We start from the raw sequence: 18,738 nt of genomic DNA, 5'->3' as shown, positions 1-18,738 counted from the left end.
ATGGTGAAACCCCATCTCTATTATTATAAAAAAAATTTTTTTTAAATCATTGAGTTGTAGTCATAACTTGTACTCAGTAAGGAGATAACTTTATTTATATGGGGATAGATAGTTGCTCTGATGTTGGTTTGAGAACTTCAACTCCAAGAGCAGGTTCTCTTTTAATTCAAGGCCAAGCTTGTAAATTAAGCTGCCTTAAAGAAGAAAGAAGCATTGCAGAAAAAGGAAGGGAATGGGAAAAAATAAACACATGGTGGCTAATGCCTGTGATCCCAGCACTTTGGAAGGCCAAGGCATGCTGGAGGATCCCTTGAGGCCAGGAGTTCAAGACGATAGGCAACATAGCAAGACCCCTTATCTATTTAAAAGAATTAACTGGACATGGTGATACACATCTGTAGTCCCAGCTACTTAGGAGGCTGAAGTGGGAAAATCACTTGAGCCCAGGAGTTGCAGGCTGCAGTGATCTATGATCACACCACTGCATTCCAGCCTGGGTAACAGAGCAAGACCCTGTCTCAGAAAAATTAAAAAATGAGCAGCAGTGCAGTTATCATTGGGAATTTCTTAGCCAAAACCAACTTTGGCAGTTTGGTTAGAGGAAAAAGTCTGATTCTATCACTTTTATCCCTAAATAGGTTTCATTTATCCTTGGTATCTGTGTTTTAAAACAAAAAAACCCACAGTCTTGGTCATCTCAATTTAATCATTGTTTTGCTTTGTCCCAGGGCTAATTTTAAGACAGGTTCTCTTTTCAGAAAGAGAAACACTAGGTATGACTAGTATCCCTTTTGCATATAATCACTTTGTGGGATGGCAGATAGTTCTAGGTTAGGAGTTCCCAAGCTTTAGTCTACTTTGAACACTCTTCAGACCTTAGTAGGAAGTTAGCCCTTTTCTAGGAACAAAGTGGGTGCCCAGGAACAAATTCAGGTATGTTTGGTCAAGATAGGCCTGCTCAAATCAATGCAAATGGCAACTAAAAAGGACAGCCAAGGTTGTCACATAGTGATCAAGATGCTCCGTCTACCAGTTACATAGAGAGAAAAGTTCACTTTCATGCAGTTGGTTCAGTCCTTTGGGGTTAAAGGCAGATAAATAATGTCTTCCTTACGGAACAGGCCTGTTAAGTGAATACCTTGGAAGCTGACTTTTGTTTTCCTTTCATTTCAGTTAGTATCAGGAACTCACTGTTAGAGATCTTTGGGCTCTAGAACTCATTGGGATAGATCTTTCCCAATTCTGTCTTCAGGAGAGTCTGTTATTAAGAAATGCTTAAGCGTCCATTTTTTTAGGTGACTGAGAAAAGCAGGAGCATTAGTGTTCACAGTACCCCCTTTCCAGAATGAGTTACTCAGCTGTGTGGGAATGGCTCTTGTTCATCCAGCTTTGGCAAAGGGATATTACCTGTTTGAAAACAACAAAAAGAATGTTATAGCTAAGCCTGCCGCCCAGCTGGCTTTACTGAGTTAACTAGTCACTTAGTTTCTCATGGAAAATATGGAAGTAACTGCAGCTACATCCTGTTTTCCTAACTGGAGGTATCTGGAAGAATCAGTTCTATGTGAAGCCAAATTAATGCACATTTTTCAGTAAGGAGTAGACAGGTTGACTAGCCACTAATACACAGATAGGAGAAGAGGGAAAGACTATAATCATGAACTCAGGTGGTCCCAAGAAGCAAAATCTGAAGTAAGGTTCTTTGTAGGCGATAGCATGTATGATCAATAGATAGATCTGCTGAAGCCACAACTATCAGGCTCTGAGATGGAGAGTCTCCTTTCTCTCCACCGTTAATAGATGGTTTAGTGGATTGGAGGCATGAATAAGAGTTTAGCTCACAAGTTTTCTAGGTTTCTTTCCCATCCTTGCTTTAACCAGAGCCTGCTTTTAACTGGCACCTTGAGCTGACCAAGGCCAATGTCTTCTGTGGAGTCTGCTCAGAATGATTCTCCCCCAGGGGATGTCCTGAAGTGTAAGTTGGCACTTAGCAGTCTACGTGACTGCTTTTGGTTAGTTCCACTCCCAGATGCCCAGAGGGGTAGTACAACAGCTCTGATACTCACGTACCCATAGAGGAAATAAAAACAGTCAACCTGTCCAAGGTTCTGGATTTTACTCTCAGCCCAGAGTAATTTAAAGCTTCTATTTAAAATATTGACAGTGAGGTAGATGATGCAAATCTCTACACCAGCAGTTGCAAACTGGTGGCTCACAGAATGTACCTGTCTTGCAGGTATGTTTTATTTGGCTTGGATAGTATTTTATTTTTTTAATTTTGAATTGGTTGTCAGCACTTAAAATTTAAGAAATACCACACAAAATGCCAGGTATCCAGGTTCTCTGGAGAAATGGGCTTACATTCCTGCCTGGCACCACTGAAATGGTAGCAGTCACGCTCCTCCTGCTTTGAATGGGCACAGACTGAGGGCAGACCCACATGACCTTTGAGTGATGTCAAAAGGGCAAAGATGTGACAACATCTGTGCTAAGGCTGCACATGATAACTAAGTTGTCACAATAAGATTCCTTTAGGAAAGGACTGGTTTTTTTTTGTGTGGCACCCAGACCAAAGCTAGACATAACAAATATTAATTCATGGTATGAATACTAGAAAGTTGGAGTCGATTACAGGATCTGGCATGGTCTTAACTGTGGCTTTGAGAAACAGTGAATGTAGCTGCCCCTTTAGGGAGATCTTGAGCTCCAGATTTCCACCTACTCTAAACCCCACCCCACCTCCCACATCCTCTTTTGCTCGTTCCTGTTACTAACTGCCTCCTAGAGGTGAGTATGACCCTGGCCTGGACTCTGCTGCCACCTTGATGCCACCATCTGTATGTACTTCATCCTTTTCAAAGTGCCTTCACCTAGCATCTTCGGTCCTCACAGTTCCTGCTTCATTCCTTTTTTTTTTTTTTTAATTTTTAATTTTAATTTTTTAAAAGATGGGATTTCACCATGATGGCCAGGCTGGTCTTGAACTCCTGACCTCAGGTGATCCACCCACCTCAGTCTCCCAAAGTGCTAGGATTACAGGTGTAAGCCACCACGCCCAGCTTCCTGCTTCATTCCTAAGGTCACTGTGAGACTGCTTGTTAAACCACCCTGGGCAGCACATACCTGGAGGGGCCACAAAGTACTCCTCCACGACACGATGGGAGTTTTGTAGTAATTCATCAGCACAGTTGCCTTCTACTACATTGTCGGATCTCAGGTATAGACATCTACAAAACCCAGAAGCTCAAGGTTACCCTCTCAGAGAATGGGGCTTTTAGGGGATGATGGAGAGGGGCAAAAAGGAGAGAACAAGGAAGCAATATATTCTTGTTAATAGGCACTGTTCAAAGATAGAGAAACGGATCAACAGTAGACCAAACAGCAGCCTACAGTTTATAGATTGCCCCAACAACCCTGTGAAGTAAGTGCTAGTTACTTCTCTGGATTGATTTAACAAGTAGTTTGGATGATTATATGGGCAACTGCCTTTTGGTGGGGACAGGTAAAGGCAATTACAAAACAATATTTTAAATCTAATAGAGGCCAAAGTGGGCGGGTCACCTGAGGTTAGGAATTCAAGACCAGCCTGACCAACATGGAGAAAAACCCTGTCTCTACTAAAAATACAAAATTAGCCAGGTGTGGTGGTGCATGCCTGTAGTCCCAACTACTTGGGAGGCTGAACCAGAAGAATCGCTTGAACCTGGGAGGCAGAGATTGTGGTGAGCCGAGATCGAGCCACTGCACTCCAGCCTGGGCAATAATAAGAGTGAAACCCTGTCTCCCCAACAAAGGATTTCTTAAATCTAACAGGTTAGCACAGCCTGCCAAAGGACAGAAAGGGTACCTAGTTCAGCCTGGGTGAGTAGCACATCCTCAATAGCTGATGTCACTGCTCAAAGATGGGCAAGAAATAGCTGGATTGGGGGATGAAGGGATGAGAAATAGACTTCCTGACATGTATACCAGCATGAATCCCAAAGCAGGAGAGCCCAGAGATTCAGAGAGGGGCAGGGAGTTTAGCAGGCTGGGGTGTGGTCTCCAGGGGAAGATGATGAAGCTAGAAACCTAAGCAGAGATGGGGCAGCAAACTTGCCTCAAGAGTGAGTGACTTACAGGATACTGGCTCCTAAGTGAGAAAACGGATCTGAAGCCAATCTGGTACCCCTAAGATGAATGCTTTTTCCACCACAGCCACTTTGGTGGATGTAAAAATGCCTGCCCTTGAGCAAGATGTGCCACAAACAGCTCAAGAATCTCCCAGTGTTCTATGGATCCTAGTGACTTTACTAAAGCCTTCAGATGGTAAACCAGTAAAAAACACGGGAGCTTGAACATATGCATGAGGCTTCACTATTGTTTCAAGGTACAAAGTGTATAAGCTTGCTTCCAGATACTTGGACTAAAAAATAAGCAGTCTGTTAAATTACTGATATGGTAATCAGTAGTAGCCATGCTCCTGCTTTGAGTGGGCACAAACTGAGGGCAGAGCCTAATGGCGTTTGAGTCATGTCATAGAGGGACAAAGATGTGACAGGAACATCTGGGCTAAGGCTGCACCTAAGAACAAAGTTGTCAAAATAAGATTCTTTTAGAAAAGGACTAGTTTTGTGTGTGTGTGTGTGTGTGTGTGGCACCCAGCCCAAAGCTAAACAAATATTTATTCATGGTACGAATACTAGAAATCTATTATAGGATCTGGCATGTTCTTAACTGTGGCCTTGAACAAGTATGATCTTTTCAGACATTAAATTTCTTGTTTTTAAAAAAAAAAAGGCCAGGTGCGGTGGTTCCCGCATGTAATCCAAGCACTTTGGGAGGCCAAGGCAGGTGGATCACCTGAGATCAGGAGTTTGAGACCATCCAATATGGTGAAACCCTGTCTACTAAAAATAGAAAAGTTAGCCAGGCGTGGTGGTGCGTACCTATAATCCCTGTTACTGGGGACGCTGAGGCACGAGAATCACTTGAACAATTCTCTGCTTCGTGGGAAGCAGAAGTTGTAGTGAGCGGAGATTGTACCACTGCACTCCAACCTGGGTGGCAGAGTGAGATAGTGTCTCTCACACACACAAGAGTCACACTGGATTTTTTTTTTTGTAATAACACAAGGACTGCGCATTAAGAAAATTTGGGAGAACAAAAGTAAAAATCATACCATTCAAAGGTAACCCCTGGACTTTCTGGAATTTATATTTTCTGTTGGACAGTATTAAAAAATGACTAAGAGGTTAGGCTCTCAAGTCAGAGCTCAATTCAGATCCCAGTGCTATCATTACTTTATCCTCTCCATATTTCAGTTTCCTTGTTTGTCAGATGCCTCATAGGATTTCTGGGATGAAATGATACTAAAAAACAAGATCTGATAATGCTGAGCTTGCACTCACAGCAGTAAGAGAGGGGTCTGAGTGGCACCTGCTCCTTTCAGAAAGCCTTAGTGCACCCCAGTATACCTCAGTCCCCACCACTCATTCAAAGTCTGCACTTGTGAACAGGCATTACCTGCCTAGCATCTGAAGATTCTGAGAAGACTCTCCACTGCCAACAGGCGGTTGAATGCTACTGCTTCCCCAAGAGTAGATCTAATAGCAGCTAATTTATTTACTCATCATCAAGTAGTCAAGTTTCCTGTGTAAGTGGAATTTCCAGGAAAACAAAATTCACCCCTTTATTTACCACATATTTCCATTTAGTTACTGGTTATGATGGAGTTGTTCCTAAAATAGACCCATGTCTTCTGGGGTCATCTTTTCTTTCTTTTTTTTTTTTTTTTGAGACAGGGTCTTGCTGTGTTGCCTAGGCTGGTCTCAAACTTCTGGGCTCAAGTAATCCTCTTGCCTCAGCTTCCCAAGTAGCTGGGATTATAGGTGTGTACCACCATGCCCAGCTTTATTTTCTTAATAATGGGCTACTGAACCCGTAGTCTCTGACAGTGGTACAGCAAGCATACCCCTCACTTGATGAGTTGCTTCACTTTCTTGGACCTCAGAATTGTATAAAACACCAAACAGGACCAGATGAGCTTTTCAGATCAATTGCTGATTGATTAAACTTCTACCTCACTTCCTGTCTTTCCCACTCAGTGTTCTGTAAGGTAAGTTAGCCCACATACCCCAAGACACCCATTCTGATGATAAATTAACTTCTCTCCTATGTGTTTGGGCTAACATTTGTCACGTACTGTCCTTAGGAGAACTGAAAAAAAGTCACTTGAAAATTTGTGTTCTGGTTTGAGTGAGGAACCCTAGTTGAGAAAGACTTCAGCTGTAAACTAGAAGTCCCTGCCGACTGAAACTCATGAACAATAACTTAAGTAACTGTGGGAAATGCTGCTACAATGGCATTGGGAAGTGCTATGACATCAGGGAGGATAAAGTGGCTCCATTTGTGATCCTGTCAGGCTTTGGACTGACTGATGGGACAGTTCTCCCAGTGCTTTTGTTTCCTTGAGCCTCTTCCCTGGTATCTGGCTGCAAGGAATAAATTCTTTTTTTTTTTTTTTTTGAGACGGAGTTTCGCTCTTGTCACCCAGGCTGGAGTGCAATGGTGCGATCTTGGCTCACTGCAGCCTCCACCTCCTGGGTTCAAGCAGTTCTGCCTCAGCCTCCCAAGTAGCTGGGACTATTCGCACCACCGTGCCCAGCTAATTTTTGTATTTTTAGTAGAGACGGGGTTTCACTATGTTGACCAGGATGGTCTCAATCTCTTGACTTGTGATCCAGCCGCCTCCGCCTCCCGAAGTGCTAGGATTATAGGCACGAGCCACTGCGCCCAGCCTAGGAATAGATTCTTATGGATCCTTCTACTTCCATCTAAAAGCCTTTTCCTTTTCTCCTAGTTTATTTCTAGTTTGATGCAGACTGGAATAAAAATTATAATTATACCATTCAGAGGTAACCCTTGGTTAAAAGTTCTGGGCCAGGCAAGGTGGCTCACATCTATAATCCCAACACTTAGGGAGGCTGAAGTGGGTGGATTGCTTGAGCCCAGGAGTTTGAAACCAGCCTAGGAAACATGGTGAAACCCCATTTCCCGTAAAAATAAAAAAAGTTAGCCAGGGGTGGTTGCATGTGCCTATAGTCCCAGCTACTCGGGAGGCTGAGGTGGGAGTTCAGGAGATGGAGGCTGCAGTGAGCTGAGATTGTACCACTGCACTGCAGCCTGGGTGACAGAATGAGACCCTGTCTTGGAAAAAAAAAGGTCTGGGTTCAGGCCAGGCATGATGGCTCATGCCTATAATCTCAACACTTTGGGAGGCTGAGGCAGAAGGATCCCTTGAGCCCAGGAGTTCGAGACCCTCTGGGCAACACAGCAAGACCCTCTGTTTACTAAAACAAAAGCCTTAGCTGGGCATTGTGGTACACACCTCTAGTCCCAGCTACTTGGGAGGCTGAGGCAGGAGGATGGGTTGAGCCCAAGAGTTTGAAGTTTTTGGTTCAAATAAGACTCTGAGGGACATGGGACATTTAAGTATTTGGTTGTAATCAGAATTGCTGTCAACTCATTCTCTGGATTTCAGATGAAAGAAAGTAAAGTTCCTAGGAACTGACTTTAGCTGGCATATCTTAGAGCAGTATTTGGGATCAGAAGCTCTGAGTTCCAAATCCTCCATTTATTACCTCCATTTATTGAAACCAGCCTAGGAAACGTGGTGAAACTCTGGGCATATTACATAACCTTTCTGAACCTCAGTTTTTCCCATCTATAAAATAGATAACTTGTATTGACCTTCTAGGACTGTATGTAAAAACCGAGCCCCTGTCATGTAAGTACACTAATGTTTTTAGCTCAAACCAAATGACATGTTATCAGTGTGTAAAGAGATTTCTATTAACCAGTAAGGGCTTTTTTTTCTTTTTTTGGAGACCATGTCTTGCTCTGTTGCCCAGGCTGGAGTGCAGTGGCGCTGTCTTGGCTCACTGCAACCTCTGCCTCCTGGGTTCAAGCGATTCTCCTGCCTCAGCCTTCAGAGTAGCTGGGACTATAGGCACATGCCACCATGCCCAGCTAATTTTTGTATTTTTAGTAGAGATGGGGTTTCACCATGTTGGCCGGTCTGGTCTCAAACTCCTGACCTCAAGTGATCTGCCCAGTTCAGCCTCTTAAAGTGCTGGGATTACAAGCATGAGCCATCATGCCTGGCCAAGTCAGAGCTTTTAATAGCTAAGATGGCTACTACCTAAAACCATTTAAGCAACTTGGGATCCTGCAAAGAAGAATGGTGAGAAGAATAATGGCCATTTTGCCATCAACTAAGTGGTGACCCAAGAGGACACCATCAACATTCATAAGCATATCCACTGAGTGGACTTCAAGCAGCATGCCCCTCAGGCTCTTAAAGAGATGGGAAATTTGCCACGGAAGTGGAAAACTCCAGATACGTCCATTGATACCAGACTCAAAAAAGCTGTCTGGCCAAAGTAGTAAGGAATGTCCATACTGTATCCATGTGCAGTGGGTGGTCCAGAAAACATAATAATAATGGAAATTCACCAAACAAGCTCTATACTTTGGTTACCTATGTACTTGTTACCACTTTCACAGATCTACAGTGTGGATGTGAACTAACTTGCTGATCATCAAATACATCAATAAAGTTATAAAAACTGCCAAAAATAAAGAACAAAAAAGGTTAAATACCTGTCTTCACCTTACTGGATTCTGTTAGTGTTTTCATAAAGAACATGGTGAAACCCAGTCTCTACTAAAAATACAAAAAGTAGGTGGGTATGGTGGTGGATGCCTGTAATCCCAGCTACTCAGAAGGCTGAGGCACAACAATCGCTTGAACCTGGAGGGTAGAGGTTGCAGTGAACTGAGATCGTGCCACTGCACTCCAGCCTGGGCAACAGGCGGGACTCCTCTCAAAAAAAAAAAAAAATTTCTGGAGGAAGTGGGAGGCTGAGGTGGGAGGATGCTTGAGACCAGGAGTTTGAGACCAGACTGGGTAACATAGCAAGACCCTGTTTTTTTTTTTTTTTTTGAGACGGAGTTTTGCTGTTGTTGCCCAGGCTGGAGTGCAATGGTGCGATTCCAGCTCACCGCAACCTCCGCCTCCTGGGTTTAAGCAATTCTCCTGCCTCAGCCTGCTGAGTAGCTAGGACTACAGGCACGCGCCACCATGCCCAGCTAATTTTTGTATTTTTAGTAGAGACGGGGTTTCACCTTGTTGACCAGGATGGTCTCGATCTCTTGACCTCGTGATCCACCTGCCTCGGCCTCCCAAAGTGCTGGGATTACAGGCGTCAGCAACCAAGCCCGGCCCGCAAGACCCTATTTCTACAAAAATTTAAGAATTAGCCAGGTGTGTGGTGGTGGGCACCTATAGTCCCAGCTACTTGGGAGGCTGAGACAAGAGAATGTCGAATCCAGAAGTTTGAGACCAGCCTGGGCAATACAGTGAGACCCTGTCCCAAAGAAAAAAGAAAATTGCAAAGTGGAGAAAATATTTGAAAGAATCAAACACTGGGCCGGGCGCTGTGACTCATGCTTGTAAATGCCTGCACTTTAGGAGGCCTAGGTGGGTGGGTCGCCTTTGCTCAGGAGTCAAGACAAGCCTGGACGACATGGCAAAATCCTGTCTCTACCAAAACCAAAAAATTAGCTGGGCCTGGTGGTATATGACTATGGTCCTATACTTGGGAGACTGAGGTGGGAGGATCTCTTGAGCCTGGGAGGCAGAGGTTGCAATGAGATCATGCTACTGTACTCTAACCTGGGTGACAGAGTGAGACTCTGTTTCAAAAACAATAAAAAAAAAAAAATTCAAGGCAGGAATACAACAGTAACTAAATAAGATAACGAGTTCACATTGTAATAAAAGAGGCAAGAAATGAACAAAAGTCCACTAAAACGTCAGGAAAAAACTCAACAGGATAAGAGTTGCTGACTACAAGGAGAGAATGGATTTGGAGTGGTTAGGAGAGTCCTTTCCGAGAAGATAAGCTGAAACCTGTGCCAAGAGGGAGACAGCCATGCAAATACCGAGAGGCAGGAAAAAAACCAAAGGCCAGTGCAAAGATCTAGAGAGGGAAAGAACTTGTCTTTCTGGAGAAGCAGTCAAGGAAGCCAAGGAGGGTACTGAGAAGAGCAGTACCTTTGAGTAGGCAGGGACTCTGCATAGAGTAGGGCCTCAACGGCAATGGGGTTTTGTTTCTGCTTAGCTAGGAGGGCACGAGCGAGAGCATCCATAATGAACACGGGGAAGAGGAAAGCCATTGACTCGCGGGGTGACGGGCAAGTTCCTGAATCTCGCCAACGGTCTTTCACCCCCTGGAAAATGGTTCGCTAACTGCCACATTAAACAGCTGCGAGCCAGGCGCGGTGGCTCACGCCTGTAATGCCAACGCTTTGGGAGGCCGAGGCGGGTGGCTCACCTGAGGTCGGGAGTTCGAGACCAGCCTGACCAATATGGAGAAACCCTGTCTCTACTAAAAATACAAAATTAGTCGGGAGATGGTGCACACCTATAATCCCAGCAACTCGGAAGGCTGACAGGAGAATCGCTTGAATCCTGGAGGCAGAGACTGCAGTGTGCCAAGATCGCGCCATTGCACTCCAGCCTGGGCAACAGAGCGAATCTCCTTCTCAAAAATAAATAAATAAATAAAAATAAACGGCTGCGAACTGGCCCCAGTCAAGGCTGCGAGGCTGCAGCCGCAAGTTTACCTGTCCTCCAGGACCGACTCCATGGGCTCCACCCCATCGGTATCCACCGCGCGTAGCCGGTCGGCGAAGGCGATGGCTTTTTCCAGCCGCGCTACTGCCTCCCGGCTGCCGAAGTCCACAAGGGCTAGACGCTCCAGGTGCTCGATCACCTCGGCCGTGATTCGGCCACTGCCCTGGAAGAGGAATGAGGCGGGGAATGTGGGTCACCGGCGGGACCCGGTGAATGTGAGTCACCGACGATCCGGAGCGCTTCCCGTTTTGCTTCGCCACCCGCCTAGATGGCCCTGGCCTTTACCTGAGGATCTGTCTTGGAGGTGAAGCCCCGGGGCCCGCCCAGCGGGACCCGAAGGCCCAGCCACAACGCCCGCGCCAACATTTCTTCCTTCCTTGGCCCCGGTAGTGCGTCCGTGCGTAACGCCGAGCGGCGCGACTGAGTGATGACATCAGAGTGCGCCGCCGTCGCCGCCGTCACCACTATCGCCATGAACAGTGTGGGGGAGGCATGTACCGACATGAAGCGCGAGTACGATCAGTGCTTCAATCGCTGGTTCGCCGAGAAGTTTCTCAAGGGGGACAGCTCCGGGGACCCGTGCACCGATCTCTTCAAGCGCTACCAGCAGTGTGTTCAGGTGAGCCCTCGCGCCTCAGTTCCCAGGCCCCGCGTTCTTCGCGCTGTCTCCGCCACACTCATCGTATTTTACGGGGCTTGGGACTGGGAGGGTGGAGAAAAGCTGCATTGAGACCAGTGGGAGGAACCCTATCCCCTACCATCACCACCGAGGCCACTTGGGTGTCTCTCCGAATGACAAATATTGGTGCAGTGCTTTTCTTTTTAAGACGCACAGTCGGCCGGGCGCGGTGGCCCACACCTGTAATCCCAGCACTTTGGGAGGCCAAGGTGGGCGGATCTCCTGAGGTCGGGAGTTCGAGACCCGCCTGACCAACATGGAGAAACCTCGTCTTTACTAAAAATAAAAAATGAGCCGGGCATGGTGACATGCCTGTAATCCCAGCTACTCGGGAGGAGGTTGCAGTGAGCCGAAGTCGCGCCATTGCACTCCAGCCTGGGCCACAAGAGCGAAACTCCGTCTCAAAAAATAAATAAATAAAAGGCACAGTCACATCTTTTGTGACTGTGTTCATTTGGTGTTCATCCTAAACTTGCAAGGTGGGCATACTCATATTTTATAGATAGAGAACTAACACACAGAAGTAGGAAGTGATTGGTCCCGGTTCACTAGAATCAGGTTTCCTTGATTCTTTCGCAGGTGGTGCACGTTTCTAATATTACTGCTGGGGTCTCAGCGGGGTTATACTTCAGACTGGAGGATCACATTGTTTTAACCCTTCGGTAGCTTGTTTATCTCTACCAGTCCCCCCAACTGCAGATAGGAAATGGTCATTCTAGCCTAATGGATGTGGAACTGCTTTGAACTGTAAGAACAGCACTGGGCAAAGCACTTTCAATAAGTTAACCTAATACATCCTCACGGCAATCCCCCGGGGTAGTTGCTGTCTTTATCCCATTTACAGTTGAGGGAAGTGAGGGTGGCTCAAGGTCACATAGCCAGTAAGTCCTGGAACCCAGATTTGAACCTAGTCTTTCAGTAACACAAAGTGATTTTTTTTTTCAAATTTCACTTAACTTTAACAGTTCTCTCACAGCTCCTTTTCCAGTCTCCCTCAGGTCTTAACGCTTGATTTATTCATTATGGTACTTCTGTTTTTTATTTATTTATTTTTGAGGCAGAGTTTTGGTCTGTTGCCCATGCTGGAGTGTAGTGGCGTGATCTCAATTCACTGCAACCTCTGCCTCCTGGGTGCAAGCTATTCTCTTGCCTCAGCCACCTGAGTAGCTGGGATTACAGGAATGCGCCACCATGCCGAGCTAATTTTTTTTTTTTTTTTGAGACGGAGTTTCGCTTTTGTTACCCAGGCTGGAGTGCAATGGCGCAGTCTCGGCTCACCGCAACCTCCGCCTCCTGGGTTCAGGCAATTCTCCTGCCTCAGCCTCCTGAGTAGCTGGGATTACAGGCACGCGCCACCGTGCCCAGCTAATTTTTTGTAATTTTTAGTAGAGACGGGGTTTCACCATGTTGACCAGGATGGTCTCGATCTGTTGACCTCGTGATCCACCCGCCTCGGCCTCCCAAAGTGCTGGGATTACAGGCACGCGCCACCGTGCCCAGCTAATTTTTTGTAATTTTTAGTAGAGATGGGGTTTCGCCATGTTGGCCAGGCTGGTCTCTAACTTCTGGCCTCAAGGGGTCACCTGCCTCTGTCTCCCAAAATGTTGCAACTACAGGTGTGAGCCACCACGCCCGACCACTACTTGTTATTTAAAAAGTATGTAGTTTGAATCATGGTTATGAGTCTTGATAGTCAGCTTGACTTGACTTTCGTGCTATCATATTTTATTTACAAAGCTTGCAACTCAAGCTTCATATAGTCTTCAAAATGTGTTTTCACCTCTTACCAGAAAGCAATAAAGGAGAAAGAGATTCCCATTGAAGGACTGGAATTCATGGGCCATGGCAAAGAAAAGCCTGAAAATTCTTCTTGACCTTGATAGTCACCATGAAGTCCAGAAATTGAGAACTCTGGATTTTTGTCAACTGAATCTGTGAAGATAGCCATCAGGTTTGATGAGGAACTGCGGCGAGAGGAGTTTTATTTCCTCCTTCGATGTTTTCCTCTCAATTGTAAAAGATGATGAACTCTTTGAGATTATTTTTCACCTGCTCAGGCATCTTGCAGGAACTCAGTGTGCTAAAATTGAACAATTTTCTGGAATTATGGTTGCAATACTTGGTCTGGAATCAACTTTACATAAATATACCTTGTATGCAAATAATGATAAACTAGTTAGAATGAGCAGAGGTGCCTGACCTCTTGATTTCTGCTGCAAAGGACATTATATACACTGTACTGGGGTCATTGTTCATGAAAGCAATTGGTTAGGGTGTCTTTTTTCTCTCAGGGAACTAATGCTCTGAAAAGGGATCTGGGCACAAGTTTCAGGAAGTGCTTTTGAGCACACTTTTATTTTTATATGGTAACCAGTGGTTAAGATTGATGTTGGCCTGGATTAGCAAAGAGGAAGACAACTTTTAACACAGTTCCCTGCCTTCACAAGAGGTGTCAGATTAAGATGTGTAAACTACAAGAATGTTGCAGTGAACACCACTGCAGAGCTCTCAGTGCCCCCTTAATTCTTAGTTCAGGAATTAAGATACTTGGAATAGCTGTGGAGGAAGGACGTAAATTGCAAAGATCTGCTGTTGCCAGCTATCATCCCAAGTCAGTAAATTGTCAACTGCGTATCCTAAAAATGTCAAAATGCTGCATCTGTAAATGGGGGGGAAGCTGAAGGTGCTTGCTTTATTTGCCTTGTTTACTCATCCTGCTCTATAATGTCTGTAATCATGAAGATGGAATAAATTGCAACATTTTCTATCAATTATTTGCCTCTGGAACTCAGTGCATTTTATGGAACCATTACCCTGTTATCCTACAAACCTCATATTCATATATACACTGGGAGTTTTGTGTTTTGTTAACTTAAAGGTGAAGAAAAAGTGACTTGTCTAAGCTAGGTGGTACAGTGTGGCCATGAGAAACCTCACTGATTGTTTTTGAGACAGTCTCACTCTGTCACCCAGGCTGGAGTGCAGTGGCGCCATCTCAGCTTACTGCAACCTCCACCTCCTGGGTCCAAATGATTCTCCTGCCTCAGCCTCCTGAGTAGCTGGGATTACAATGCTTGGCTAATTTTTCTATTCTTAGAAGAGACAGGGTTTCACCATGTAGGCCTGGCTGGTCTTGATCTCCTGACCTCAGGTGATCTGCCTGCCTCAGCCTCCCAAAATGCTGGGATTACAGGCATGAGCCACCACATGTAATCCCATGTGGGATTGAGCCAGCCAAACCTCACTGTTTCTAAAATTTATTGCCACAATGGGCTACACAAATATATTATGGTACCAAAAAAGTCAGGCTCAGAAGAGAACTGTGGACTTTAGAACGTCACATAATCCCCACAATTGTATAATTTAATTTTATTATATACCCAAAAATAGTATGAAGGTTGAATTACAGGCCAGGTATGGTGGCTCATACCTGTAATCTTAACACTTTGGGACACTGAGGTGGGTGGATCACTTGAGCTCAGGAATTTGAGACGAGCCTGGGCTCCACAAAAAAATGAGCCGGGTATGGTGGTGTGTGCCTGCAGTCCCAGCTGTTTGAAAGGCTGAGATGGGAGAATACCTGAGCCTGGGAGGTGGAGACTGCAGTGATTGCACCACAGCACTCCAGCTTGGGTGACAGAGCAAGACCGTCTGAAAAATAAACTTGATTTATAGAAGGCCCTAATTCTATTCTCTTTTCTCCACTTTACCAATTGCTACAGCATATTTAATATGACTTGTCTTTAGATGTCATTTCAAAACATTCTTCATTTATATTTTATGACTGGTTAGGGTCTGTTATCCAAGGATTACAAAAGATGTTTAGAACCCAGCCAAGTGAGGCCAGGCAGCAAACTGAAGTAAGTATAATACATCTATCTTAAACTCAGACTGGCCTCGAGCAAAACAGCTCTATAGGGACTCAGAAGTGTAGGCTGTTATATCACAAAATGGCAACGATAATGAGATTCTCTATTATGTACCGAATATACCTTACCTTTGCATTACCAGTTTAATGTAATATACTATGAAATACTAGTGGCCTTCTGAACCTTACCACAAGTGTTCCTTTGAGCCTTAAGAATAAACCAGCTCTGGCCAGGCACACTGGCTCACGCCTGTAATCAAGACTTTGGGAGGCCAAGGCAGGCAGATCACCTGAGGTTAGGAGTTCAGGACCAGCCTGGCCAACATGGCAAAACCTCATCTCTACTAAATATACAAAAAAAATTAGCCAGGCATGTTGGTGCATGCCTGTAGTCCCAGCTATTCAGGGGCTGAGGCAGAAGAATCGCTTCAATCCAGGAAAAGGAGGTTGTAGTAAGCTGAGATTGTGCCACTGCACTATAGCCTGTGTGACACAGAAAGACTCCATCTAACAAAAAAAAAAAGTGTTTAAAAAAAAAAATTTTTTTTTGAGACAGTCTCAAATGCTAATTTCTGCAAAAAAAAAAAAAAACAAAACAAAAAAACACAACCAAAGAATATAACTCTCAGCTCATGACCAATCTAAGTTTAAGTTATTTATTTAAGCCATCTCCTGCCACAGGCAAAGGAATGGAAGATCAGTATACCAGTCATCATTTGATACAGGTAAAGAAGGTGAGCTTAAGGTCCCATATACTTTTTCTGGTCCATATGCAGAGTAATGGTCCAAACCAGCGCGGTGGTCCCTGGTGCCAGGTAGTGGTCCAGATTCTCTTTATTCATCTTCGTAGCCAGTTGGAAGTGGATTCACATGAGAGTTATGGAAGAGGGTATGGTTACCATCTCCCCAGGGAAACGGCTGTGGAGGGAAGATATCAGTTAGATAATTACAGAAAATAGTTTAGAAAGAACACTGCCATGAACTGCTTAAAACAGGTGAAAGATCATATATAGAAACAAAATGGAAATTAGTCCTTTATCTACTGGTATAGTTCAACCTTCCCACTATTTAAGGGAGCTCTTATAACTACCAAGGGAGCTCTTCAAGTTACCCTGGCTACAGGATAGTTTTAACTGCAGAAACAAATATGGATGGCAAAAAATGCAAGCTCAAGTTAGTTACTCATAATCCTCTCCCTAGTAACTAGTATATCCAGTGCTGTGTTTATGAAAGCATAATCCTCAAATCACCTGTATCAAAATGGTGGCAGTGAGAATTAGGGGAGGGAGATACTTAAACGCACATTGCTAGCACAATCCCAGACTTCAAACAGTATCTGGGCTGGGAAACTGCAACCCACCCTTAATTATCTTGCCTGTTACCTTTAAAAAGCATTACTTTCGGGCAATGGTCTCCAACCCAGGGTGATTTTGCTCCTCCAGGGAACACCGGGTAGTATCTGGAGACACTGTGATAGTGGGGGTGGGGTGGGGGGGGTGCTGCAGGTACTACTGCCACCTAGTGGGTACAGGCCAAGGATACGGCTAAACATTTCACAGTGCTCAAGATAGTCCCCCAACAAGAATTAACCAGCCCAAAATGTCAACCGTGCTGAGGCTGAGAAACTTTTGCTGTTTGGCTTTTTTTGAGACGGAGTTTCGCTCTTGTTACCCAGGCTGGAGTGCAATGGCGCGATCTCGGCTCACCGCAGCCTCCGCCTCCTAAGTTCAAGCAATTCTCCTGCCTCAGCCTCCCGAGTAGCTGGGACTACAGGTGCGCGCCACCATGCCCAGCTAATTTTTGTATTTTTAGTAGAGACGGGGTTTCACCATGTTGACCGGGATGGTCTCGATCTGTTGACCTCGTGATCCACCTGCCTCGGCCTCCCAAAGTGCTGGGATTATAGGCGTGAGCCATCACGCCCGGCCTGCTGTTTGGCTTCTAATTCCACTGCACAAGGGTGGGAGTGCTGCTCAAAGACTCAATAATTCAAGAGTCTAGGTTAAGTTTCTATGAGGCCAATCCTATATGGGCTAGGTGATGTAATAATTTTTTTTCATCGCTTCTTGGCCTTTTGGCTAAGATCAAGTGTATTATTATTATTATTATTTTGAGATGGAGTTTCACTCCTGTCGCCCAGGGTGTACTGCAATGGTTCGTCTCTGTTCATTGCAACCTCCACCTCCCGGGTTCAAGCGATTCTCCCACCTCAACCTCCCGAGTAGCTGAGATTACAGGCGCCCGCCACCACGCCCGGCTAATTTTTGTATTTTTAGTAGAGACGGTGTTTCGCCATGTTGACCAGGCTGGTCTTGGAACTCCTGACCTTACGTGTTCCACCCACCTCAGCCTCCTAAAGTGCTGGGATTACAGGCGTGAGCCACCAAGCCCTCGTTAAAGATACAGCAAACAACAGGGGTCAAATCACTGTAATATATCTACATCAACAGCCAAATGATAAAACAGTAGAGAAAATAAGGTCTTGGTAGGGAATACAGAAAGCTGTCTGTCTCTTCATTATGCAACTAGTAGCTGCCAGATGCCCAGGTCTTAGACGAACCACCTTCAGACTTTGCCGCTCTAATAAGATATCCCAAACTCCAGGCTTTACGCAATGGACACATGTTTCAGAACTGTATCAGACGACAGGAGGCGTGATGAATTGGAGAAACGGGAAACTGAAGGGCATTTACGGTATGACCTTGAAGAAAACTGAGACGTAATCTCAAGACTCAGCTGTCCTTCCACAAAATGGAAGAAAATACATGTTCTGTTTGCGAGGGTTAAACGAGCTGTACACGCCTGGCACCCACGCTTTTAGAGAATGAAGAACTTGCACTAAGGCACAGAGAGCGGACGCTTGAAAAAATATGCAAGAGCGTACCTTGGTCCTGATGCGGAGATGAGGGTAGGCGACGAACTCGGGTCTCTCGTGCTCTTTTTGCGACTTCAGGTACACATTCAGCATGCTGACTCCCACCCCAGGGAGCGCGACGAAGAAAGTGAGGATCTTCCACATGCGAGCTGCGGAGAGGCCACAACCGCTCAGCCCCGGTGCGGGACGGGCCCGGGTCTCACTTTCCCTCCCGCAAGGCCTTGGACCAAGGTCACAATCCCGCCCTGCCTCATCCGAGTGGGACTGAGGCCCGACCCGTCGACCCCTGTACCTGAACCTTCTCCGCTATGGGCGGCACTGGACATAGGCCGCCCCACCTGTGGGCGGGACCGACCCAGCAGCCTAGAAAGGCGAGACGCAACAGCTGCCGCCATCTTCGACCTGGACCTCTGCAGCACCGGAAGCGGAAGTTGAAAATTGGCTCTGTGGGTGGGACTACAACCTCCAAAGGAAGTTTCAGTTGGGCAACGCCTTCCAACTGGCACCAACCAGAGCACTATCATCCGGGCCGACCGAGTCCCTGTCAAAATCCTCGGCGTCTCGGGCAAGAGAGCGCATGCGCTCTGCACCTCCCTTCGGGCTTTGCCGTTTCCTTCATGGGCATGCGTGTGCCATAC

General features: G+C 45.7%; 3 protein-coding genes and 1 pseudogene across 3 annotated transcripts; 2 read left to right on the top strand and 2 right to left on the bottom strand.

The window, feature by feature from the left end:
* Positions 1-688: 688 nt before the first annotated feature.
* On the bottom strand, positions 689-11,071 carry GATC (glutamyl-tRNA amidotransferase subunit C). The gene is made up of 4 exons (XM_078337452.1): positions 10,964-11,071; positions 10,669-10,841; positions 3,124-3,227; positions 689-1,407 (listed from the first exon to the last, which is right to left on the bottom strand). The coding sequence occupies exons 1-4, from the start codon at positions 11,042-11,044 to the stop codon at positions 1,355-1,357; spliced, it is 411 nt and encodes a 136-aa protein (XP_078193578.1). The 5' UTR covers positions 11,045-11,071; the 3' UTR covers positions 689-1,354.
* Positions 11,072-11,138: 67 nt separating this feature from the next.
* On the top strand, positions 11,139-14,128 carry TRIAP1 (TP53 regulated inhibitor of apoptosis 1). The gene is made up of 2 exons (XM_078337454.1): positions 11,139-11,297; positions 13,148-14,128. Exons 1-2 carry the CDS (start codon positions 11,151-11,153, stop codon positions 13,229-13,231), a joined length of 231 nt encoding a protein of 76 aa, XP_078193580.1. The 5' UTR covers positions 11,139-11,150; the 3' UTR covers positions 13,232-14,128.
* Positions 14,129-15,867: 1,739 nt separating this feature from the next.
* COX6A1 (cytochrome c oxidase subunit 6A1) lies at positions 15,868-18,512 on the bottom strand. The gene is made up of 3 exons (XM_078337453.1): positions 18,393-18,512; positions 18,110-18,249; positions 15,868-16,143 (listed from the first exon to the last, which is right to left on the bottom strand). Exons 1-3 carry the CDS (start codon positions 18,493-18,495, stop codon positions 16,060-16,062), a joined length of 327 nt encoding a protein of 108 aa, XP_078193579.1. The 5' UTR covers positions 18,496-18,512; the 3' UTR covers positions 15,868-16,059.
* LOC144577907 (U2 spliceosomal RNA) lies at positions 17,284-17,405 on the top strand (annotated as a pseudogene).
* Positions 18,513-18,738: the final 226 nt, after the last annotated feature.

The sequence above is a fragment of the Callithrix jacchus genome, chromosome 9 (genome assembly GCF_049354715.1).
Source record: "Callithrix jacchus isolate 240 chromosome 9, calJac240_pri, whole genome shotgun sequence".
Taxonomy (NCBI): Eukaryota; Metazoa; Chordata; class Mammalia; order Primates; family Cebidae; genus Callithrix; species Callithrix jacchus.
The sequence above is the reverse complement of the archived record's forward strand: the minus strand, read 5'-3'. Positions and strand labels throughout refer to the sequence as shown.

What these genes read in the sequence shown, in the direction of transcription:
- GATC (XM_078337452.1), bottom strand. Translation starts at nt 11,044, where the DNA reads ATGTTGGCGCGGGCGTTGTGGCTGGGCCTTCGGGTCCCGCTGGGCGGG. An exon ending in GAGTCGGTCCTGGAGGACAG is followed by an intron (nt 3,228 to 10,668) that starts GTAAACTTGCGG and finishes TGGGTTTTGTAG; the next exon opens with ATGTCTATACCTGAGATCCG. An exon ending in GTACTTTGTGGCCCCTCCAG is followed by an intron (nt 1,408 to 3,123) that starts GTATGTGCTGCC and finishes GTTTTCAAACAG; the next exon opens with GTAATATCCCTTTGCCAAAG.
- TRIAP1 (XM_078337454.1), top strand. Translation starts at nt 11,151, where the DNA reads ATGAACAGTGTGGGGGAGGCATGTACCGACATGAAGCGCGAGTACGAT. An exon ending in GCTACCAGCAGTGTGTTCAG is followed by an intron (nt 11,298 to 13,147) that starts GTGAGCCCTCGC and finishes ACCTCTTACCAG; the next exon opens with AAAGCAATAAAGGAGAAAGA.
- COX6A1 (XM_078337453.1), bottom strand. Translation starts at nt 18,495, where the DNA reads ATGGCGGCAGCTGTTGCGTCTCGCCTTTCTAGGCTGCTGGGTCGGTCC. An exon ending in CCATAGCGGAGAAGGTTCAG is followed by an intron (nt 18,250 to 18,392) that starts GTACAGGGGTCG and finishes GCCTCTCCGCAG; the next exon opens with CTCGCATGTGGAAGATCCTC. An exon ending in ATCTCCGCATCAGGACCAAG is followed by an intron (nt 16,144 to 18,109) that starts GTACGCTCTTGC and finishes TTCCCTCCACAG; the next exon opens with CCGTTTCCCTGGGGAGATGG.